At 49.9% G+C, this 23,280-nt stretch overlaps 10 protein-coding genes across 10 annotated transcripts; 6 read left to right on the plus strand and 4 right to left on the minus strand.

The window, feature by feature from the left end:
- Positions 1 to 373: 373 nt before the first annotated feature.
- Positions 374 to 1,903, minus strand: An01g07280 (uncharacterized protein; the record flags this gene model as incomplete). The annotated part of the gene is made up of 1 exon (XM_001389115.3): positions 374 to 1,903. The coding sequence occupies one exon, from the start codon at positions 1,901 to 1,903 to the stop codon at positions 374 to 376; it is 1,530 nt and encodes a 509-aa protein (XP_001389152.3).
- A 1,667-nt stretch (positions 1,904 to 3,570) lies between these two features.
- Positions 3,571 to 7,250, plus strand: An01g07290 (hypothetical protein; the record flags this gene model as incomplete). Its single annotated transcript, XM_059749223.1, has 4 exons — positions 3,571 to 5,753; positions 5,801 to 6,529; positions 6,915 to 6,941; positions 6,974 to 7,250. The coding sequence occupies 4 exons, from the start codon at positions 3,571 to 3,573 to the stop codon at positions 7,248 to 7,250; spliced, it is 3,216 nt and encodes a 1,071-aa protein (XP_059603219.1).
- Positions 7,251 to 7,541: 291 nt separating this feature from the next.
- On the minus strand, positions 7,542 to 8,262 carry An01g07300 (uncharacterized protein; the record flags this gene model as incomplete). Its single annotated transcript, XM_001389117.3, has 2 exons — positions 7,542 to 7,994; positions 8,095 to 8,262. 2 exons carry the CDS (start codon positions 8,260 to 8,262, stop codon positions 7,542 to 7,544), a joined length of 621 nt encoding a protein of 206 aa, XP_001389154.3.
- A 1,193-nt stretch (positions 8,263 to 9,455) lies between these two features.
- Positions 9,456 to 11,067, plus strand: An01g07310 (hypothetical protein; the record flags this gene model as incomplete). Its single annotated transcript, XM_059749238.1, has 5 exons — positions 9,456 to 9,532; positions 9,798 to 9,965; positions 10,150 to 10,174; positions 10,255 to 10,551; positions 10,945 to 11,067. 5 exons carry the CDS (start codon positions 9,456 to 9,458, stop codon positions 11,065 to 11,067), a joined length of 690 nt encoding a protein of 229 aa, XP_059603220.1.
- A 44-nt stretch (positions 11,068 to 11,111) lies between these two features.
- An01g07320 (uncharacterized protein) lies at positions 11,112 to 12,874 on the plus strand (the record flags this gene model as incomplete). Its single annotated transcript, XM_001389119.3, has 5 exons — positions 11,112 to 11,331; positions 11,443 to 11,915; positions 11,978 to 12,002; positions 12,101 to 12,217; positions 12,651 to 12,874. The coding sequence occupies 5 exons, from the start codon at positions 11,112 to 11,114 to the stop codon at positions 12,872 to 12,874; spliced, it is 1,059 nt and encodes a 352-aa protein (XP_001389156.1).
- A 386-nt stretch (positions 12,875 to 13,260) lies between these two features.
- Positions 13,261 to 18,890, minus strand: An01g07330 (uncharacterized protein; the record flags this gene model as incomplete). Its single annotated transcript, XM_059749250.1, has 10 exons — positions 13,261 to 13,341; positions 13,420 to 15,480; positions 15,598 to 17,030; positions 17,154 to 17,402; positions 17,484 to 17,994; positions 18,049 to 18,155; positions 18,198 to 18,404; positions 18,452 to 18,625; positions 18,688 to 18,754; positions 18,813 to 18,890. The coding sequence occupies 10 exons, from the start codon at positions 18,888 to 18,890 to the stop codon at positions 13,261 to 13,263; spliced, it is 4,968 nt and encodes a 1,655-aa protein (XP_059603221.1).
- Positions 18,891 to 18,915: 25 nt separating this feature from the next.
- An01g07340 (hypothetical protein) lies at positions 18,916 to 19,369 on the plus strand (the record flags this gene model as incomplete). The annotated part of the gene is made up of 3 exons (XM_059749259.1): positions 18,916 to 18,990; positions 19,096 to 19,142; positions 19,234 to 19,369. The coding sequence occupies 3 exons, from the start codon at positions 18,916 to 18,918 to the stop codon at positions 19,367 to 19,369; spliced, it is 258 nt and encodes an 85-aa protein (XP_059603222.1).
- A 20-nt stretch (positions 19,370 to 19,389) lies between these two features.
- On the plus strand, positions 19,390 to 20,066 carry An01g07350 (uncharacterized protein; the record flags this gene model as incomplete). The annotated part of the gene is made up of 5 exons (XM_001389122.3): positions 19,390 to 19,462; positions 19,532 to 19,611; positions 19,684 to 19,809; positions 19,872 to 19,951; positions 20,006 to 20,066. 5 exons carry the CDS (start codon positions 19,390 to 19,392, stop codon positions 20,064 to 20,066), a joined length of 420 nt encoding a protein of 139 aa, XP_001389159.3.
- Positions 20,067 to 20,693: 627 nt separating this feature from the next.
- An01g07360 (uncharacterized protein) lies at positions 20,694 to 22,318 on the plus strand (the record flags this gene model as incomplete). Its single annotated transcript, XM_059749269.1, has 6 exons — positions 20,694 to 20,742; positions 20,833 to 20,975; positions 21,043 to 21,730; positions 21,808 to 21,858; positions 21,942 to 22,016; positions 22,104 to 22,318. 6 exons carry the CDS (start codon positions 20,694 to 20,696, stop codon positions 22,316 to 22,318), a joined length of 1,221 nt encoding a protein of 406 aa, XP_059603223.1.
- Positions 22,319 to 22,345: 27 nt separating this feature from the next.
- An01g07370 (uncharacterized protein) lies at positions 22,346 to 23,125 on the minus strand (the record flags this gene model as incomplete). The annotated part of the gene is made up of 2 exons (XM_001389124.3): positions 22,346 to 22,983; positions 23,059 to 23,125. The coding sequence occupies 2 exons, from the start codon at positions 23,123 to 23,125 to the stop codon at positions 22,346 to 22,348; spliced, it is 705 nt and encodes a 234-aa protein (XP_001389161.1).
- Positions 23,126 to 23,280: the final 155 nt, after the last annotated feature.

Raw genomic sequence — 23,280 nt, forward strand, 5'->3', positions numbered from 1 at the left:
CGCCTGGCTTGCCATGTATAATAAAATGTCGCGTGTATTTTCTTTTCCCCCCTTTTCCCTTTTTGTTTCATTTTACCCTTCAAGACCATGATTGTTTTAGCACATGAAGTTTCATTAGAACCGGAGTCATAGTTCTAGGTTACAAATACATACATACTCCTTTTGGCTGTATTGTCCGCTTATAAACCTGCCATCGTGGCCTACGTTGAGTATACAGCTATTAATTTATTGATGCCTAGCCCATGTATGCCTTTTGTTGAGTCAGTCACCGACTCACAGTGCGGTTCTATGAACGATTTTAGAAAAAAAGGGACTCGAAGCGGGATTGAAGCGCAACCGGACAGTCCTCTCTTTCATTTCCAACCAGCCCTCCTTATTGGTTGCCATTGCTTTGCTCTGCATGCATTAACTGTCTATGCAGCAGCCGAGAATTCATACCCACAATGCATCGTACAAGATCCCAGTCACCATCCAAGCCTACCCAGTCTGTAACAAGGACACCAGTGGACCAATCACCATCACCCTCTCCATGCTTCCTACACAGATACTCAACAGTCGCAGGGTTCAGCTTGGCGGCAATCTTCTCAGGCCAAGTTTCGACCTTCCAGAAATTGCTGGCGCTCAGGAAGTTGATGTAGAACGGATGGGCTCGCGTGGCCAAGGGTCCTGGGAGTACCCCGAATGGGTACCGAGTCTTGCATGCGCGCCCACACTGCTCTGTCACATATTCGATCTTCTTGTCGATGTTCGTGGTCTCCATGACCTCGTAGAAATCTTGGATGCAAAGCTGCCCACTGGGGCAGGTAGCACTGGCGCAATTATCGGCCCAGCCACTGGCATTAATACCCCATCCTTTGCCGTCATGGATGTCTTTCAGGTGTTCAAGGATTTCGAACCGACGGACAAGGACAACCTTTCCACGTACTTCGCCTAGGGTGGGAATCTTTGGTTCCGTGTACCATCTGCTCCCGGGACGGGCATAGTGGTCGTTGACGATTCTACTCAGCTGTTCGTCGGTGTGATTTCCGGGACCTTCACGTTTGAGAGAGATGATGAGCGTTTCGGAGGGGTTTTGCTCAAGGAAATCGTTCACTTCGTGCATCAAATCCCGGAAGTACTTGTTGCCGGTTAGTGAAATGGGGAAGACGCTGTGTACGAGGATAAGCTCCTCTTTCGACGTATCTTCCGGATATTGAGGCTGCACACGAATATCAAAGAATCGAACCCCGTTCCTGAGCTGTTCCCTGGGACTGACGGCTTGGCAGCGAACTGAGGGTGCTGCAACATGGCAGGTTGGGGAGTTGTGCGTGCCTGGAATTGAAAGAGAGGAGAGCAAGGTGTCGTCCTTCAGCTCGCCCATCCAGGCATTCAAATTTGCCGAGGAAAAGATCGTGAGATGAGAAGCAGCTGTGATGTAGATACCCGTGAGCTTGAATTTGGGGTTATCACACAGCGCCTTCATGGTAGCAGTCTCGGTGGTGGGCACTGGGGTCTGGATTTGATGCCTTTCTCCTTCCACCTCAAAGAACCAGCGCAATCGTTCCTTTTCAGACTCGATGAACGAGCGAAGCTCTGTCTGGACCGACTCGAAGGGCGCGACATGAATGTCAACGTCTTTCTCGGCAAAAGGCTTCGTATCATCATTCACTGCAGCAACTGGAGTGTTCGCACGGGTCGTATTGGTCAAGACCCGTGTGAAATTCTTCGCAAAGGTTTGAACGCCAAGCGATCTATCGGGGGCACGGAAGCGCTCAATGCGCTTCAGTGTGATAGGTGTAGATGTGAGATTGCGAATGGTAAGATGTTCGGCCACCATCTTCTTCGATCTTTTATGGTGCACACGCTCAGATGTTGAGTTGTTATGCGGGTCTTGTCTCGGTGGACGGCGTCGTGAACACGGCATTTAGGACAGATCTCCGACGGACGGGACCGACAATCTAGACTTTATATTTAGCAGGCTGGCAAAGGGGAGCTGATCCCAAGGAAAAAGGCTGAAGTATCAGCCCGTCAGGGTTAAATTATGGCCCGTAATTGGTCTGTTTGGATTGGGGGTGCCTGGTTGCAATGGAGATACTTTGGAACACTAAGAAGCCCCCCGATAGGGATTGCGCCAATGAAGGCCGGCACCCACTGCCCATACTGCCCCAGGATCACCTGCCGAGGCGGAACACCGGGGCCCTGCAAAGTTTCCTACGCAAGCGCGAACCAGGTCAAGGGTCTGCAAAAGCAAGCGCATTGAATGGCTTGGAGTTGGCAAGTCAGCCCGTAAGGCCAATGTTTGCTATTTTGGGGCCCCGCCGTCGCTGAGGGCGTGCTCGAAGTGGTTAATAATGATCAGCCCCGCGTCGTAAGGCTCTCCGTAATCCAGATCCACCATCCGCAAACACATCCCGCGGCTGAGGCTGACAATCGAGAAAAACAACATGAACCTCAGAGCAGTCATTTATACATCTTGGATGTATCCATTGGCCTGTATAGTTAGTGATTATCTGCTAAGCAGCGAAGATCTCTGAAGCCTAGATCTGACTGTATGCTGTGGTAGAGCAGCAATAAGTATATTCTATGAATGGGATCCCGCTGAAGGCGAAGACGTTCTCTTGTAGCAGCCATCCGGTTGCTTAGTTTTCACATCCACTGTTCCAATCTGAATTTCATGGAGGACACGGGTTGAATGGAAGAGAATCTGGAGCCGCTACCCCTCTGTGGACTGGTATAGATCGGCCCGCACGTGCCATGTTTGATCGCGGAACAATTGGCAGTTTGAAATGCGGGCGGAAGTGGGAATGTGGAGTAATTTCACAGAATAACATAACCTGTTATTTATCTTTAAGATCATATCCTAGTATCTTAGTGGGCTCCTCTACAGATCTACGACATATTTGAACGGATATGCTTTCCCCGGATTCATGTAGTCCTCTTTGACCTTGAGCTGGTAACCCGGATGGCCATAGATATTCGGCACTGATAAAGTAGCTTATTCCGGTGTTCTTAGTTGTATTATAAACTGGAGGTCGTACTGCTATTGGTTTCGTTTCACCAGGTAGAAAGTTGGTAGAAAGTTAGAGAAATGATTGAACTCAGTGACGATGCTAACTCGAAGCCTCCTCGGTTGGTGGACGAGTACCAGGTTACTGGATGTCTCCGTTTGCTAAGTAGGTAAGCTCCGCGGCGTCTCCGAGGCATCGGATGCTTCCACGGTAAATGCCTATCTCATTGTTGTTGTTATTGCTGCACCCTCCCTTCAATGAGTAGTCGTGGCCTGTTTCTTCGCAAAGATGCCAGAATCAACATCAGCCAAACACCACCATAAAATACCGTAAATCTGCGTTTTTGCAGTGTCTCATCTACGCGCGCGCGTATCGAGTGAATAGATTAGGGTGGCTTCCAAAACGGGCTGCCATCCGCATGTACTTAAAGTACTTAGTTGGCTTCCCACCTCTCACCCCGCCTGTTCCCTTTAATACCTCCCAGCCTTGTGACCTCTCCGTCTACACTTTCTCTCACTCGTGTTTTCTCCAGCCTTCAACTAAGTTTCCCTCCTTTCATCTCCTGGTCGTTCAAGCAACCACCATGGGAACCCGGGGCCTCGTTTATATCCGCTGCCGTGGAAGATACTTCGTCTATTACAACCAATTCGACAGCTACCCTGAGGGATTGGGCGACGCCATCGTGAATGAAATACCTGAAGATCCTGAAAAATATCAAGGCAAGTCAATCACTCTGGCTACATATCTGCACACGGCTTTCGCTAACAACTATTTAGAATGGCTCCGATTCATGCGAACAGCCTATGCTCGACTTGTTGAGCAGTTCGAGACACAAGTTCTCCCAGTTAAGGTTCAAAGCACCCGAGAGGAATACTCGAGCGTGGCTCTGAAAGAGCGGTACGAACACAGCTTCTGGGCCGTCGATGACCGACTAGAACTGCCCCCGCTACAGACAGTGGTCCCGGAGCTGATGAATGCGTGGAATATCGAATGGGCCTACACCCTCGATCTAGACCGGGAGGTATTGTCGGTTGACAACTCTCTTCATCTCTACCTAGCCAGACTTCCCCATTCAGGGGATTGGATCAGGTATCTTGGAGTAGATAGCCGACGCCGTCGGGCAGCTGGTCGGTGCACCCCTGAAGGGGTAGTCGCCAATATTTGCTGGAAGCCGGAGGTGAACAATGCCTCCAGAGATAGGTATGGCCACTTGGACATCCAGGTCGCTCCGCTGGGAACATTCTACGACCAGGGAGACATCACGGATGCACGCGAGTCATTACTGGCTGCCACTTTCACGCGCATGGACAATAGGTATCGACCTGTCCTGGATGCCTATCTTCCGGAGTGGGATCCCAGTTGTTTTTCATTCAGAGAGATAGCTTTTTCCATACTGTCCATCGCTGCTGGTGAAATGACTCTCGAATGCGCTCAGAGCTTGGACCAGAACCATAAGGCAGAAGGCTATTACCTGGCTCGGCACGATGTCTCCCCTGAATTGGCTTCGCCCTGTTATCTGCCGACTGTTCTTCCACAGTTTCTGCACGAGTGTCACCTCCCGGGCGTTCAGTCGGGCTCAGCACCCGGAGGCAAGTTATACTGGCTCAGAAATGTCCTTGTATACTTGGCTACTAGACTGGATATGGTCGAGGTCGAAGAGGCCTCCATTACCGAAGTTGTGGAAGCTGGTCTCAAGCAGGGACTAAAGAACTTCCATGCCATGGTATTCTCAATCCTAGACGTGGTGCTGCTTCGTGTTCACGTGGGCCCAGATGGAACCGCACATGTTAGCAGGTCTCCTCTTACGACGCTTATATATTTTGATGATCATAACTCAAAGTTTGCAAATGGTCCTCGGACAAGGGTGTCGTCTCACAGTCCTGAACAGGGAGATACGCGCGCATCGGAGGAGCCTTCGAATTGGTCCAGGGATGTGGAAGTTGCCAGCCCATGCTATTCAGAAAACCCTACGCAAGAATATATTGCTAGCCCTACCCACGAAGATGTCCCTGGTGCAGAAGACGTGACAGCCTCTCTTTGGGGATCCCGATCTTCGAGTTCTGATCATGTGGAGCCACTTCTGCCTGTTCATGAAGCCCCTAGTACTAAGGATGGCCATGGCTTCAGCCCTGCCCATTCGCCGGTCGCCACTGACGAGATCGAAGATGCTGCTAGTTCTGAGCTACAAGAGGGATCTCAGCTTGAATACCCAGCCAGCGGCTCAGAATATTCGAAAAACATAGTATACGAAGCCGACTACGAGGAGTCTGTTGATTATGGTTCCCGGCAGAAGATGCAAGCGGATGCTTTTCTGGCAGTCTTACGTTTCTTTGATTCAGCTACCTATCAATATCTGAAGTATGCAAATTCGCGCGTGTTCCCCAACGAGATACTTGGAGCCATTATGAAGTTCTCCGATACACAGACCTGTCGCGCGCTTGGCGAAGTGTCATCTTACTGCCGAAGACTCGGCAACCGTGAGTTTCGCTTGAACGATGACTATGCTGTTGTGGGTTTCGACATTGCCGAAAACAGCTTTATCTTGGAAGACCTACACTCAGGAAAGAAGAGCATTTCTCAGATGAGGCAATTTAATGAAGAGTTGTGGATTTCTCTCACCCTCAAAGATCATGAAGTAAGGTTGAATCCCGTGATCGGAATTGCAGATGCCACTAGACAAACCATACTGGATTCTGTGGGCCTGGTATTCTCGGAGGTAGTTCAGAGGCGTCCTCCTTATGAAAAGCAGATAGACATGCCTGAACAGTAAGTTTCGATAGCCCGCTGCCATGCGTATCTAACGTCTTCCGCAGAATGTACTATGATTATATTGGCGGCAGTCGAGTCCCAAAGCCCGAGTTTCTATTTGACCTGGAAGAATACATGTATGTCGGGTCAGTCGAAGATGGCTGGGGCAGGTATATCGCGAGAAGGTACCAGCTCAGCAGTGGGTTGGATAATCCGGACCATTTGATCGTTCATATTCGCGGCCCGACATTTCGTTGTCTTCTACCCCCTAGGTGCCGTGAGCTTATCGTGGACTTCACTTATTGCAATGGGTTGTATTGTTTTTTGCGCCATGTGCGTGACGAAAGTCCCGAGGAATGGGACTTGACAGAGAAGCATGCTCTGCGTCAGCTTCAACAACGAGAGAACTCGGAGAATTTAACTTTTACTGTCAGTGCCAGAGGACGACCTGTTGTTGTGGCCTTCTCTACGAGGACCAGGCTATTTTATTATGTCTACCGACATGAAGAAGCCCCAGCCCTTGGAGCCGATGCTAGTTCGTTTTCTCATGATATCGCTGCACGATGCACGGATCCAGATCCCCGTCGACGTCTTGTCCCACTTCTTCCCGGAGGCAAAACCATCGACCTAAAGAACAAAGATGATAGAGAGGAGTTCGAGAGCTGGATCACGATCTTCTGCGGTAATACAGGCAAGTCGACTGAGTGGGACCCTTTCACAGAACAGCAGGGGCCGCTTATTCCCAACAAAAACGTGCCCAGAAGTCCTGTACATGACACTGACGAGCCGTTCCTGTAACGAGGGACTAGAGGCACGGGCCAGTTATGGGCATATCACTTCAATGATATACCAGCCAGCAATGACGGTATGATCTGGCATGTTGAAAGTGGCATGCGGTCTTTCTGGTGATTCCGATGTTGTCTGTCTTGTATTCTTCTACCATCTTTGTACACTTTTCTAGCCCAGAATGCTCAACTAGGAAGAAGAGAGATGTTATAGAGAGGGTGCTAGGGAGCTATTTCATTTACTACCCGCCTAGTTCATAAGGGTTTATCCACTGTTGTATTTGCCGAGACTCGTCTACAATACCGATTGCCCGCTTGCTTTCTTGTTTCTACTTTGTTTTGCACTGGCGAGAAACATAGCAAAATGACACACACTTCACTAAGGGCAAACAAGTCAAATCCATGCTCTTAGAATGAACTGGTATGTATTCTATACTATCTAACAACCAGTAGCCGCATCGACGACATCTCAAAAGCATTCACCAGCTACCGCCCCAGGCAGCTATCCTGTAAGAATCCAGTAGTAGACCAAGCCACCAAGCGGAACCTACATAGCGTAGCCAATGCAGTCCTTCCTCCAAACTTAGTCCCATACAAAGTCAATCCATTGCTGCCTACAATCCCATCCCATATCACACGTAGACTAGCGAACGATGCCACCCAGTCCGAACCCGGCTCAATAGAGGTGTCAGGAATTTCCATCAAGAACTATAACCAGGAATTATACTGAAGTAAATAGCAATGGTAAATGTTTGTGACATCTCTAAGCAAAGTCATGTATAGATCAGACATAGGTAGGTAGGTATCAATCAAGAACACCGAACAAAAAAGGAGTATGCAAGCAATCCATAGTAAACTCCCACATCGAAAATCAAATCAAAGACAGAAAGATCAGGCCCAAAATGCATATGAGAAGTACCCAACTCCATACAAACCCCATGAAGTAAGTTCATCATGCAGATACACACACACCTATTTCCAAGCAAGCCAACCCAGTGTATTGGATCTAGCCCCAGTCTCATCAGCGATACCTCGCCAACGTATCCCTCACCAACCCCAACACCTCAGTCTGCACTTCCGCCTGCGAAGCACGCACATCCACTGTGAGGGCATCCCACTCGCCTTTGGGTTCCTCCAGATCCTGCAACTGCGACTGCACCATACTACTCTTCATGTAATGCGCCTGTCGATTCATAACTCTCTGCAGCAGCATGGTCTCGTCCAACTTGAGATAGATGAAATGGATCTGGACCGAGGGGGATCCGTACGCCGCGACGCGCATCACGTCCCGGTATTTCTGCTTCAGGGCTGAACAAGCAACCACTACGCCGGAGGGCGGGTGGAAGTTGTTGGTTTCGGAGGGGGAGAGCGCCTCGATGGCGGCTTGGCGGAGAGAGATGAGCCAGTCCCATCTGTCGGCGTCGGTGAGGGGGATGCCGTTGGACATTTTTTCTTTGTTGTTGATGGTGTGGAACTAAGGGTGGGTGGTTTGTTAGTTGGGTGTGTTTGTGTTTGCTGGGTGGTTATGGTTATGGTATGTATGTAGGTAGGGGTTGTATAGAGTATGGACGTACATCATCACCCTCTAAGAAAGGGATGTTAAGCGCTTGTTGAATCGCCTTGCCTACTGTGCTTTTCCCGCATCCCGCTGGCCCCGTCACTACCCAGATGTGTTGGATTTGCTCTGCCTGCGGTGCTATAGGTGTACTTCTTGTGGTGTTGTTGCTGGTGCTTCCCCACATGGAGTTGGCCACGGAGTTGGTCAATGGGCTTTTGCTGACGGGACCGCGTGTGGAATCTACTACTGCGGCTGCGTTGGTCATGGCGGGTTGTTGGGGCCGTTCGCCGGCGGAGAGCATGGTGATGGTAGTGGTGGTGGTGATGTTGTTGGTGGAGCAAGTAGAAAGCTTGTGAACGGTAAGGGGAGTGAGAGTGGTGAACCCAGAACTTATGTATGACGTCCTTGCGAACCGTGGGATAGATAGGGTTGAATTTCTGTGCGGTTTATCCACCCGGGGGGAATAAGAAGTATGAATGGTTGTGAATAGCCTATAGCGCGCAAGTGGTCACCCGACGAGGAATGAGGAGAAGCTTGCGGTAGTTGAATATAGTGGTAGTAGTAGGTGAGGTTAATGGTATGAAAAGTATGGGGTAACGGATCTTCGGCAGTAACTTGGGTATATAAGTAGTATAAAGTAAGGGAGGGAGAGGGAGAGAGAGAGAGAGAGAGAGGAAGAGAGAAAGGAACCAACAAGAGGAAGGGGAATTAGATCATAAAAAATGATAGATAGATTTCAGGGCAGTTTATAACAAATCAATAAATCAATAAATCTCCTTCAAGTATGAAATGCAAGTGGGTCAGTTGTCGGGCACAGGTAATCTCATTGGGACTGCCAATTTCTCATAAATTCCTTCTCTTGATTTTCTTTGATTTTTCTAACTCAAAGATGAGACCCGGCTTTGAGTAATGGTTTAACAGGTTGGGGCCGGAAATTGCCAGAGCTGTTTCCACCGCATCGTCATGGGCTTGTGTGAATGGGGACCGATTCAACCAGATCCGCCATCGAATCACAAAGCAGCTGCAGCCATTTGCAAGACGCAAAATAGTAGGGCATTCCGAGTGGGGGGGATATTGAGCAGCGAAACGGGCGAGTGGGGGAGACTCACTCCAAGTCAACTTTCAGGAGTCCGGCGGTCTGGTCATTAGCGGGAGATCCGATCGGTAGCAGAACAACTCCTCGTATTGTCGCATACACACCTCCATACAGCCAGAGAAGAAAAAAGTACGCGTGCATTCCCTCTCCCCCTTATTCCCTCATTCTCTCTTCAGCAGCAGGAACAAAGGAATTTTGCCCGGTAGGGACCATTCAGCTCAGCGAGGCCATCACATCCTGTGTCACCACCCCCGACACCCTTCAATTCCCGTGTCGCACCAATGAATGTTGCTGGCTGGCTTGTCCGGCCCATCCGCCATGATGTCACTGGGTCTGCTGCAACCGGGGATTCGGAACCGTAATTTCGTACGTCTGTTTCTGGTCTCTGACGGTACCGGGACGGGTAATGGCTCGAACCCCCACGCTATTCCCAACCTGGTATTGGGTCACCGTCCCCAAAAGGGTCATTTTCCACGGTGCGACTTTCCAGGCATACTATTGCTATTTGCTAAATGGCAATCCAGAGTGGTCCCGAGTACAATAACAGGGAACTCAAATGTCTACCCCAGTCCTTGCAGATAAGATAAAACAACGGATAGAGGTCGAAGTTACTTAGTTTACAGGATCGTCTCCCGCGCCAAGCTCAACTCATCGTCCTCCCTCATCCGACTGGCGAACAAGAACCTTCAACCTGCCGATGTTCGTTCCCGTGGCCTCCACGGCAATCCAGCCTGCCTAGTCGGGCCCAACTTGGCCAGACGACAGGTCAAATCGAGGTCTTCACCTCACGGGTGTTACTTTCACTGGAACTTGTCTGCCTCTCTTGTGTTACCCTGCTAGCCATGGACTCCAGAAAACCTAAAATAAGCTGCGAAAGACCGCCATTCCTCCCAGGAACCAGTTAGAACCCATGCGGACATATCTGGCACCCGCTGATTGATCCTGCATACTCACCGCTTGATGAGTGGCGTGCAGATGGATGGCCGCGGCTCAGTCTGGGGTAACTTTGATTGCTGGCATGCGAGTCAAATAATGCAGGTTCAAATTCCCCGACGAACTTCCTTCCTCAGGAGGAGTCAGGCAGTCTTGCTGCCAGCACGACATGCAGTCCTACCTGGATACTCTACTCTGTACATGCAACAGCACGGAAACATGTTTCCAGCAGCGCCAATTAAAGTTACGGGTCCGCGGCTCTCTGCATATTTCTACCAATTGACAAGTGTTTCGGTTCACTGTGTGCCCGATGACTGCCTGGCTCAGACTGTGATCAAGCATAAAAAGCAGTCTGCATGCGCACAGAGGTGTAACGATACTGGACAGATGATGCGGCTACCCCTCCTGACCGACAGGAGTTGGATGAACGTTCAATCAAAGCCCGTGGGTTTAGCATGCGCTGTCGTCCGGCTTATTCTCGTAGTGTTGTCGTAGGATCGGTCATATGCTGTACAACCCCTTGATGACGGACAAATTTGCCTCAATCATCAATGGTAAATTTCTCCGTCAGTGCCATGTTGATTGAGTCATTTTATGGATGTGCATAGCTCTGCTACACTGTAATTCGACAGGTTCGGCACTCCCTTACCTACCAGGTATGGCAATTCTGTCACCATCAGACATATTAGGAAGAACCTTCAGCCTTTGTACTTATGCAAGGCCTCTAGCAACAGAGCTTTCCCTTCTGATGAGTGTCTACTATGGATTTTATGTAGTGGTGATAAAGGTATAGTTGCGGATGACATAGTACCGCTTACCTAAGCAATGATATGCCAGGTCGCCCACCGCCAGGCAGTCGGGATGCCGCCTAACCAGATGAAGCTGAGTGCGACATGGCCATTGTGTGATATCGCATTCCATAGGCCGATTCACCAAGTGCACTACGCTCTTTCCAGCTGATCGAACTTAATATTTATCTCTATTTCTCGAACGCCTCGCCTACGATGACCTCCCTCTTCTTCTCCACGCCCGTCGACATCGATGTGGTCCTCGAAGACAGCGATGAGCGTCAGACGGTTGATGTCAAGCTCGACAAGGGCCGTCGCGAGAGGGTCCCCCTCTACATGGACGGAGAGTCTGTCAAGGGTGCTGTGACGGTCAGACCTAAGGATGGAAAGCGTTTGGAACACACGGGCATCAAAGTGCAATTCATTGGCACGATCGGTATGGAACAATGGCTCTCATGAGGGGGCGGGCACACCTCATCACCATCCCCACTGCACAGTTGCTCTAAAACTTCAAGTCTCGATGCTGACACACAATTGTTACGATTAGAAATGTTCTATGACCGCGGTAACCACTACGAATTCCTGTCGCTGGTACAGGAGCTCGCAGCTCCCGGAGAACTGCAGCACCCCCAGACCTTCCCGTTCAACTTCAAGAATATCGAGAAGCAATACGAATCATACAACGGTATCAATGTTAAGCTACGATACTTTGTCCGCGTGACAGTGTCCAGGCGCATGGCGGACGTAATTCGGGAAAAGGACCTCTGGGTCTACTCCTACCGCATGCCCCCGGAGACCAACAGCCCCATCAAGATGGACGTTGGTATCGAAGATTGCCTGCACATTGAGTTCGAATACTCCAAATCCAAGTACCACCTCAAGGATGTCATCGTGGGACGCATCTACTTCCTCCTCGTGCGCTTGAAGATCAAACACATGGAGCTATCCATCATCCGTCGTGAGACGACTGGATCTCCGCCAAACCAGTACAACGAAAGTGAGACGCTCGTGCGCTTCGAGGTAAGACTGAATCCAACTTAAATCGCCGTATGACGTCCGAAGCACTAACATGCTGCGCGCAGATCATGGATGGATCACCTTCCCGAGGTAAGTCGATGGCTCGGACTCACCTGGCTCTCAGACACCGCAACATGTCACACCTGCGGCATTGTCACAGCCGAACACCTCTACTGACCTGTTTCTAGGTGAAACCATCCCCATCCGTCTGTTCCTAGGAGGATTCGACCTTACCCCGACATTCCGCGACGTGAACAAGAAGTATTCGACACGCTACTACCTCAGCTTGGTGCTTATCGACGAAGGTACGTGATGCTGCATCCATTTGCGTTTCATCTGCGTTTTAGCCTTGTTTTGCGACTGCCGTTCATGAATCCCGTCTGGCGTGGGAGCACCACATCGGCCATCCCACGCATGTGAGACCAGGCCTTGGGTTGCAAAGGCGTGGTGGCTAGCTAGCCGGCCCACTTCCTCCATACCATCATCCCACGGCATCCCACCACCCAGGTCAATAGCCGGTCGGCTATTGAAACCCTTAATCGGGCCGAAAACCTGCAATCTGGCCAGTGGCCACAGTTGGGGTGTTTCTCCCCGTGACTAACCCCCACGCTAAACCTCAAACTATTCTGGTCTCGCGTGGTGGCCCCACCGGCCCCAGTTCCCTCCCGTTTTCGCTGCCTTCCGGAAGTTTCGATCGTCACATTCGAACCCCCATCTTGCTAACCCGGGCCTATACAGACGCTCGCCGTTACTTCAAGCAATCCGAAATTGTCCTCTACCGTCAAGCTCCCGAGATCGCCACCACCCCTCAAATCGCCCAGCAGCAACAGATCCAACAACAGCAGCTCCTCCAACAGCAGCAGCAACAGCAACAGCTGCCTGCCGGTTCGGCGACAGCCGGCCCCGGACGGACTGACACCCAGCCTCAGTTCACTCAGCAAATCTCTGCTCAGGCGGCTTGATTCAATCTGTGCGCGTCTCGTGCTGTAGCGAAATAGATCGTCTTTTGTTCATGGGCTGCTACTGATGCTGATGCTGTGCTGTGCTGCGCTGTGTCAGACTTCCGTTTGATGTTACCTAACTTTACCCATTATACCCTTCTGTGTATTAACCTATTTCTGGCTGTATTTCTCTGTACGTTATGATGAAATCTCAGCAACATGAAACTTACTTTATGATTTCGTTACGTATTCGATTCTTTATATTCGTTTATCTTGCGATGGCATGGAAAGTAGCAGATATAATTATCACTAAACTACAGCACTGGTGTAACAAAATGCTGGTAAGGCTCTATCTACTCATCTGCGACATGTTCAACACAAAATAAAACCGAATGTTCATTGAAAACCTAGTCGTACAGCTGAACCTGAGCAGATGCAGATAAGGAACAAAGGAACAGACAACAACGCTTGCTAGATGGCCCGATCGTCTATGTAATATGTCCCAACGAGCTAAACATCAAGAGTAGAAACAAACAACTGGCATACGACAATCCTATACATCATACATGAAAACCAGCACTACCACCATTAACCTCCTGCAGAATCTTCCCGAGAGCATGCAGAACTTCACCATCATCCTGTTCCTTCCCGGCAACTTGCACGGCCCGCACAACAAGCGGGTAGATCCATGCAAGGTGCTTTTTGTGATCCCGGTCAAAGTCCGAACTAGTCTCGGCGGTGGCTGATTCGTTCGGCGCTGTCTTGGGTGGAGGGATTGCCGACGGCTCGCTACGCAGGCCTACCATGCCGCGGAGGAGATGTAGAAGGGATCTGCGCGCGGGCGTGGGCTGCGGCATCAGGCCGCGCAGGGGCTGGTCTGCGATGTAGCCTTTCAGGGATACGGCACAACGGAGGATAAGGTATGGGGTGATGGAGCGTGCAAGGAGGACGAGAGCGGTGTTTCGATGTTCGGGTGTATTGTCGCTAGTGGCTTGTGTTGCTTGGTCCGAAGGCGATGATGCTAGTTCGAAGAGTGTGTCAATCACAGCGTAGGCCATTTTGGTCCGTATTGTGGGTGGGGGTTCGAAGGTCCTTCCAGGTCGTATTTCGTAGATGTCCTTAAGGGGTTGGTCTTGGAGGGAGTTGGCGGGAACGTCGAAGCGCTGAGGGAGGTAGATGAAGGACGAGTGCAACAAGGCGCAGGAGAAGTCCCGGCGGATTGAGTCCGGGATCACGGATGCTCCGAGTGATGGAATGATTAGTGTCTTGAGTCGTCCAAAAGCAGCCACGTCAAAGGACTCGTCATCCAGGATGGTGGCCCGGGGAGCGGAAGTGGTTCGATAACCTCGAGCGGTGACAATACCACTTGCAATGTCGTTAACGCTCTTCCAGAAATGTGTGATTTCAGGATGTTCCGAATCGCCATATTGTGTCTCCACGTAAGGGATTGCAACTTGAAGAACGTTCAAGGATGCTGTTGTGGACTTTCGCCAGAGACTCGGTTCCCGATCCTTCCCTGACCACTCGTACCTTTGGACAATGGGGTTCGCGAGATGCTCTAGAGCCGTAGCTAGCGAACCGTTCGTGAAAATGTCTTTTTTGATACCGTGCTCAGCGATGTACCAGCTAAGGAGCTCTATCGCAGCTTTAGAGAAGGCAAGATAAGTCGGTCTCTTTGAGTCATTTGCAGGTTTCCACTTTGACAACGGCGCATCCGCAAAATCAGCGAGACAAAATAGAATCTCTGGTTGAGAATCGTCTTTGTCAAGGCATAATGTTTTCAAGCACTCCATGATCATGGTTTGAAGGCGCGATAAGCGATCAATATCTGGCGAGTATGGAGGGGATATTGAATTCCAAGCAAGAAGACGCAAATGTCCGAGGATGATTTTCACCTGCTCTCCAGCAATATCATCCTTGTATAGTCGATAAATCTGCTGGAATGACTGGAGGTATGCTATTGCCGCATCTTGATTAGGGTGTTCCAGATCAAGTAGATCTTCCTTATCGGCCGGGTGTCCATCTACCCAGAGTAGCCAAGCAGAACGCAGGGCCTGTGTGCTCAGACTACAAGATGCCTGCACACGACGAAGAATACTGGACAGGCTGGAGTATACAGCCTCGCTGAATTCAAGAAGCCGTAGGCTTATCAACTTTCGGAAATATTCAAGCAGCCGTTCCCAAGACTGATCGAATAGGTCATCTTGAACGATTGGCTCGAAGAAAGTAGTAATAAGATCAGAAGCCCCCTTTATCATGACAACAGTGGTCTCAGTCCACGCCTTGAGATCATCGGGAGTGCGACTGCTATTCTCCTCTCGTGTAAAGGTGAGCTCGGTCTCTATTTCCTCCACCATTCGAAATAAGACACGGTTCAGACACAAGCGCCATGCCTTGGGAGACAGTTGTTGACCATAGGCGTCAAAGATCCGCAATAGTGTCTGAACAGCGCAGTTCCGAATTTCCGGCCGGCTATCCGTCGTGAGGTCAACAATCCGTAGAAGGAGCAATAACCACAGCGCGTTTCGCGACACTGAAGGATCCTCCCCCTTGGCTAGCCCTGCAAGGGTGTCTTCAGTTACAGAGGAGTCAACGTGCGACTCGATGCAAAATTGCTCGATCTGTCCCTGAAGGAAGTCCGAAACATTCCAAAAAGATGAGGTAGTTGTCAGTGAGATATTAAAATCCTGCTGTTGCAGGGCAAACTTTGAGAAAGAATCAACAAGGCTCAGCCGACAGGGTACTGGAAGCAACGAGATAAAATCGGAAGCTATGAGCTGCAGAGACTTGTAAGCAACTCGAACAAGTCGAGGCGAATTTGCTGTCGATGATGGCTGGCGCCCTTTCTTTGGTATTTCGGTGCCGTTGGGTTCGCCAAAAACACTGGTTATAAGATCAAAAACGACGGACCATCCATCGACGAAAGTTTCGGCATATTGTTCGAGGATGCTCTTCAGTGTTTCCAGGCTCTGTTCATGAACTTCGGCCACGGGCGCTGAAGGCGACCCTGCCGAACAAGCACCAGAATCGTAGAGCAGTTGAACTTGGAGCTTGAGTGTCTGGAGATTTCTCAATTGCCGTGCATTCCGCTCAGAGACATCCCCGGTATCAGATTGCTTCAGTGTCTGGAAAACAATGTCATTGAGAACCTCGTTGGCTCGTAATCGAAGCTTTTGGATATTAGACCTGTCCGCTGCACTTGACATCAATCTTCCCGTAAGAAGTTGCCAGGCGTCTTGGTCAGCATTGGCTAGTGATGAGAACCGTTCGAGATTTGCCCGAGCCAGCTCGTTTGTTTTCTCGAGGACAAATTTTAATAGTTCATCTTGCGTTTTCGATTTTCCCATAGAGCGTGATACGCGGTGAGTGTTTTTGCGCATCAAATGGGAGCGCGACTGTGGTGAGAGAATGGTACTTGTTACCTCAGCTGATTCTTGCGTCGATTCTTCGGGTTCTCCAGAAAGATCTAAGAGCGCAGTTAAGATCTCCTGGAATGATCCGCTGGGATATTCGCTAGTACTTTCTATCATTTTAGCCGACGCTGCCTGCACAGCCAATATTTCAGAATTGAGATTAGCTTTAGGCACATCGACACCAGCTGCAGATGAAGTTTCCCCAGAAGTACTGGTTGAGGCTTGTGACTTCGTGGAAGCCATGCCGATCACCAAATCTGTGTCTTGAAGGGTTCCTAGTATTATCGACCAGGCCGGCTGGTCTAGTGTAGGACCTAAGGCTATGCCCAGATTGAGCAACGCCCGCAAGCACAGGAGATTCCGGGTACTGAGGGACACAAGCGCAACGTCAGAAGGGCCATTGGAAGTCTCAGCCGGTATTGGAGAACTAGCAAGCGACGCCTGTGACCCTCTGGATTTCTCATCGGGTTTATTAGACTGCGAAGTGATTGTAGTAGCCGCTGCAGTGCCCGGAGGCCTCGTCCCAGTTGCGTCTGCAGGCATGGCTGCCTTTCCTAGGGTTGTCAAAAGAGCATCGCGGGGCGTAGATAGCCTGAGAAGACCAGCAACATGAGCTAACTTCTGGATTGATCGGACAAGGTTGTGGTAAAAGTCATCATCGAGCGATGCGTATAAGAAAGTTGAGCAAGCAGCGAGAATAGCAGGCCAGCTTGTCTCGATTATTCCGGCACAGCTTTGTATTGCGGGTAGTTGGGGATGAGATTCTAGCTGCAGGGGATTGATCGGTACAGAGGACTTTTTAGGACCTGGAGGCTGCAATCCTTTGGAGGAATTCGTCCGTTGAAGGTCTTGTGAAGGCCGAGAAGAGCCACCATCCGGGTGAGGACTCATGACACGACTTCTCCGTTTTTGCTTAAGGTCGGGCACCGTCAAGGGAAGTATGAACTTTGCGAGTCCTTCAGCAAAGCTACCGATGCAGTTCAGCACAAGACTGTAGATATATGTATCAGGAGGAGTAGGAGGATCAGCCTTGTCAAGCAACTCCATATACGGTGTGCGAACCACACTCCACTGGCTGCTGATTCCTGGTACATCAGTGTCAGTTGATGGAACGGTGGTTCCGATGACGCCAGCAACTCCACCAGCCTCGAGCGTGATCTGCTCCTCAGTGATAGATCTCGCATGCTCAACTCGGTAAGGCACGGTCGACCGGCTACTGACTCCAATTAAAGAGGGCTTTTCGGAAGTTAGGCGGACAAGAGAGGCCATATGGTCTTTGAGAATATTCTTTCTCCGGTCATCCCTGTCGTACAGGGAATAGATGAGCCTCACCAGACCTGGCTCGGCATATAAGCCTCGGAAGACTTCCATGCAGAGGACTCGTTTCCAAGGGGAGTTTCCGTCTGGCTCAAGGAGATGCGTCAAGAGACCAAGGGCCATCTCGCACTCCGCAGGAAGGAGAGACATATGGCGTTTGAGGAGCACTAAGAGGATGCGACTGACTCGAACGGTCTGCGAAAAGCTATGCCGTTCAGACAGATACCTTACGATCATCGGCATGAGCCGAACACGCAAAACTTGCGTTAGCTCGGAATGAACAACGAAAAGTTTACCGCTGTTGATCAGGATGCTCTCAATAAGCTCAAGGGTAAACGCTGAGGAGAGGGACTTGATTCGAAGGAAATACAAAGGTTCCCCATCAATGAGTCGACAGAGGTCGTCCAGAACCTTATGAGTGTGTTAGCCATGGAATCATGTTAGCTCAAGTAGAAGGACACTTACCCGCAGAGCATCGTATGCAAAATACCCTACATTTACAGGGTTCCCATCGACTTTAACAGTCGTCGTTGGTGTGGTTTTATCAAAATTCTCTGGTTTCCCGGTCAGACCTGTGTCAGATTAGAGCGAATAGAAAGTCCATGATCACTGACTGTCTTCAATTGAAACACGGTCAAAAGTTGACACGATTAGCTGCTGCAACGTGGCTGCGGCAGTACTAGAGACTGCAAGCATTTTGTTTCCTTGCAGAGTAGCACATATCTCCAAAGTGCTTACCAGGAGGTCTCCTCCCAGGTCACTGGAATAGTGCTGCAGTAAAGAAGGCAACGACTGCAATATCTTGAGCTGGATATCCAGGCCTTCGCAACGTTAGTATGGAATGTAATGCTTGTAGGCGATAACCTACTCATGTTCGTTGTCTCCTTCAGTCCAGCAAGAACATCTTTCAGCCGCTCAGATGGCAGTGATCGTGAGGCCACTAGCCTTTGCAGGCAGACCACCCCAATGCCTGCAAGCTTTGCATGGCGGCTGTGGCACGCGAGGATGAATGGATTCGCAAACTTAGGTTTGCGCACCAAGTCTATAGAAAGTTCAGCGTATGCCCTCGACGGAGGAGCAAGCCACCGGCTTGCAAACGCTCACCTGCTGAGATCTGCGCTTCAGACGTAGAAGGCAATGCCTTCAATTCATTAAGGGACTCTTCGGCCGCCTACAATTTAGTCAGTACTGGCACTTGCGTATCCCTTTAATATGGCGATTAAACATACATTACGCAGTTCAGAGTTTCTTCTCTTGGATTCCTGAATCAAATTCAAGAGCTCTGTCTGCAGAAATTGAGAGGACATTTCCACCGGAGTGCTAAATCAGTACATGGCCGATGCCACTCCCTATCGATCAAATAGTAGTATCACTAGGCAGATGTGGCTTCATGTGGTTGGGTCGCTGGTTGGACAACGGAATACAAAGCTAAGCACTTGAATCACGACAATTTCAGACCAATATGTTCTAGAGACAAGCCGCTTCAATATAAATCTGCAGCAGCTGTAGCAGTCAATGACTGGCTCAATAAAAACAACTCAGAAGCAATGGCATCAGGAGTGACATCTTGGGGAGCGCCAAGGCACCCGCGGAGATAGAGTTATCACGTGATGTATATAGCCGTTATCATCACGTGTGGTAATTCTTCAGGAACCCGGCGGGACCAGATACGCAAGCCCAGCTTAACGGCCGGAAGTGGGATAAGGTCACAGTGCCCCTCCTCCGCCCCGAGGATCAAACGTCTCCCTTACAACTTCCTATTTCGCATTATCTATTTTCGACATAACCCTGCCTCTTACCCGCACGATGGCAGCTAAAGTGCCCAGAAACTTCAGACTGCTCGAAGAGCTGGAGAAGGGTGAGAAGGGTCTGGGAGCTGGTAAGTGCTATTCTACTTATAGTCATAGGAGACTCATTTCGCTGACGTATTCCTATCGCTGCAACTTAGAGTCATGCTCCTATGGTCTTGCAGATGGTGAAGACATGATGATGAGTAACTGGAACGGAACTATTCTCGGCCCCCCTCACGTTCGTCCCACGCCTCCGACTCGCATCCGTTATACTATACAATAGCATCACTGACATAATGAACGAGCGCAGAGTGTCCATGAGAACAGAATTTACAGCGTCAACATCCATTGCGGTCCGGACTATCCCGACAACCCCCCTACCATCCAATTCGTATCCCGAGTCAACTTGCCATGCGTTGATGGCCGGAGCGGAAAGGTAAGGATTCGTCCTATCCCGACCGCTACTATATGAAAGATTCCAAGTTGACTTCAAGCTAGGTCGATCCTACCAAGCTGCCCTGCTTGGCTCAGTGGAAGCGCGACTATACCATGGAAACTATTCTAGTCGAGCTCAGAAGGTAATTATGTCCTGGCCTTCAGGCCATCGGTGACTTGATACTAATAGTTCCTAGATATATGGCTCTGCCTCAGCACAAGAAGCTTCCCCAGCCTCCGGAAGGCTCGAACTTCTAAAATGACGGTATCATGACTGAATGTGGATTCGAAGACGGAGTATATGGTTGGTTTCTAAGTCAGGTTCATCTGCATTTCTCTTCAATAGCTTATTAGAGCATGTACAGTCTATGCATAACGGCGGGCATGGCGCGGTCTTCTTTGAAGCCTAGTTGCAATTCATCGAATTAGAACTTCGCTCAGTACGAACCATGTGACACTTTCAGCAGAATTCTACCTGCCGAACCAACAAGACCCTGGTTTTTGGCGGATACCCGTTAATATTTTTGACAGCTTTCAAGAGCGATCATACCGGCGAAAGACACTAGATCATGATCAACACATAGAGGAATATCCGAGAATCGGATCTCTTCCTTCGCCTGTTGTAGATCGGATAGCAGTAGCCCATACTAGCTGCACGGCGCGCGCTGCAAGCGTCCGGTGCAATTGATTCCCTAATAATAGTCACGGTCGAGGGCCAAAGTGTTAAAAATCTATGATGATCGCACGCCCTGAGAACGTTTTTCTGATCAATCACAGTAAGGGCGTATCATCCCGTTTACACGTGACGTATTTCAGGTTGCCGGAGTAGTCACATGTCTCCAAGTCCGGAACTTAAGCCTTCAGGATCATGCTGCCCCTTCGATAATGCATAGAATAGTTGTGCCCAAGCAGTCTTCCGCTCATCGTTTCGCAAGTAAGTTTGATAAGACACATCCCTGAATATTGGACGTCGCAAGAGTACGACTAAACACCATTCACCTGGCAGCTTTGGCACTCTATCGAGCACTTCTCCGACAATGCGCCAAACTACCACAATGTCCCTCCGAACTCGCTGCGTGCAAGCCATACATTCAGAATAGATTCAACAGATACAAAACGCTTCAGAGTCCATCTCAAACAGCCAACTCTCTGAAGGCAGGCTACGAGGTGCGTTGAAAATCGACTCTGTATCGACCATTCAGGATCTAAATTCCGCGGTATCGCAAACACTCAGGCTCTTGACCTATTGTACTCAGCATCACAAGGCGACCAGAATGGTGTTCAACGGATAAGGAAGCTCATATCGGAGAGCGAATCATCAAAGCGACAAAAATCTGAATGGCACAAGGAACGAGCTAAGGTTATTCCGGTAAAGCCCGTTAGCCGGAAGGAGCTGAAGAAAGAGGCAAACAAACGGTACCGATTATTGACTGCGAAACGGCATCCGGATGCCACCTCTATTCTTGCACGTCCTCGGCCTGTGGTCAATGGGAAGCGTCGAGTTCCTGTACTCGTGAATGCGCGTGGTTTCCCATTTTTACTCATCAAGAAGCCCCAGCCCAAGTTCCTTAGCGCCGTATTGGACTCGAAACTCAAAAGACGCTGGAAGAGGATGGAGCGCCTAAAGAGGCTCGAGTCTGAACTGCCGATGGCCAGGGATGAGGATGAATGGGACTTATTAACTGGTCATAAAGAAGAAGCAAGGTGGTCTGGGCCTGTTAGAGCATCACTCAAAGAGGTACAGGGACAAATATCAGAAGGCGATCGGAAGACCAAGGAACTGGCGCAAGCTATGTGGAAAGTCGTCCTTGAGGAGCGCAAATTGGCGGAACAAGAGGAAAAGCAACGGGTTGAACAAGCCAAGCAATCAGCGGAAGAGAAAGAGAATCCACCAGCAGGGGAGCAGGATAAGAAACAGTCGAGTGACGGATGAATCGAATGCTGGAAGAAATATACTGTTACAGCCGCCCAAAGCTTACGCTTGGCAGTTTCTGACCAGCACTCTGTCCTTATGGGCCCAAAGCCGTCACATCAAGCCACCACGCTGCCAGTACGGTGCCATTATGAGATCTCTCCGGCATCCACAATGAGAGCTAAATTCGGCGTATTGACCGCCGTTTATGAGGTATGCAGCTTCTCCGGCATTTCACTTGCCCCTTACAACGGGTCAAGGCTACCAACATAGTGCGCTTGGAAATGGAAGGTATGGTAGGTACGTATGCATAGTGAAACAGTGGGTTGCACATGTGCAATCATAACTAGAACATAGTCTATATCGAATAAAATGCCTCGCAGGCATCAATATCGCTTCCATCTTCTATGCGAAATCAGACAAATGCTGCCGTAGGCTTACTGCACATCAGCACTTCTTGGTTGGCTATCAACTACCCAACGCCAACCCGCTAGCTTGCCAGTCATCCAGCCAAATTTGTTTGCAATATAGTAATTCTCAAGAGATCCCAGCCTCTAATGGCTTGATATTCATCAAGCACGGAATTGAATTCTCGTAAAAGATCTCATCTAGAGACCGCCAACTTCTAAGCAGCTATCTTCATGTTCTCCACAGCAGCCGGCATACCATCTTCCTCATCCTCATCAAAGTCTGCCCTACCAGCAAGACCTCTCTCCCACAGCTGCTTGCCCGTCAGCTTCTTCTCTTCCTTGCCCGGGCCCTTCTTGTTAGATTTCTTCTCCTCCGCCTCTTTCTCCTCGCGCTTCCTCTTCTCTTCCTCCTCCATCTCCTTTATAAACTTGTCGCGCCACTCCAGGAATGTCTCACGATTAACAGCAGTACCCTGGAACTTCCGGTTCTCCTCCTCTTCTGCCTTCTTTGCCTCCATCTCTTTTTCGGCGTGAACGGCGTTCACGCGCTCCGCCATGAGCTCTTCGGCGCTCTCCTTCAAAGCACTAACCAGTGTAAATACCATAGCCATTCCCATGTTCTCTTCAATGGTCGGCTGCAAGGTTTCAAGAAGCCGGTCCCGGTCCTCACTGATATCTAGTCGGGGGTGTTTCGGTGCGTTCGGGGGCGCAGTCAACTCTAATTCCGGCGCAACATCCGGGTAGTCTTCCGGGTATGTGACTTGCAAAAGTAAGACAGGCTGCTCTGTCTCTTCGACGTCATTTTCGGGCGCGTCAAGAGCAATTGATATCCGATATGAGGTGTCAGAAATATCTGGGGTAAAGTTCGGTCAGCGGTCTATTTTCTTGGGAGAATTCATATGAAGGGTGCAATGTAATTATAGTGTACCTGTAATTTCCTCGGGGAAAATGGAGTCGAGCACTTCGCGCTCTTCAATCTGGTCTTCGCGGCCCATGCTGCTTCAATTCTGCCGCCGGCGGGGCTGGAGGGGTATTGTTTGGTTCTAGGTTATAGGGACAAGGAGAATGGCTGGAAATTCAAGACTCAGGCACTTGAAGATCTAGCAGTATGATATATTGAAGAAACCAAGCAAATAGTCTTTAGTCGTAA

Source organism: Aspergillus niger (assembly GCF_000002855.4).
Source record: "Aspergillus niger supercontig An01".
NCBI classification, from domain to species: Eukaryota; Fungi; Ascomycota; class Eurotiomycetes; order Eurotiales; family Aspergillaceae; genus Aspergillus; species Aspergillus niger.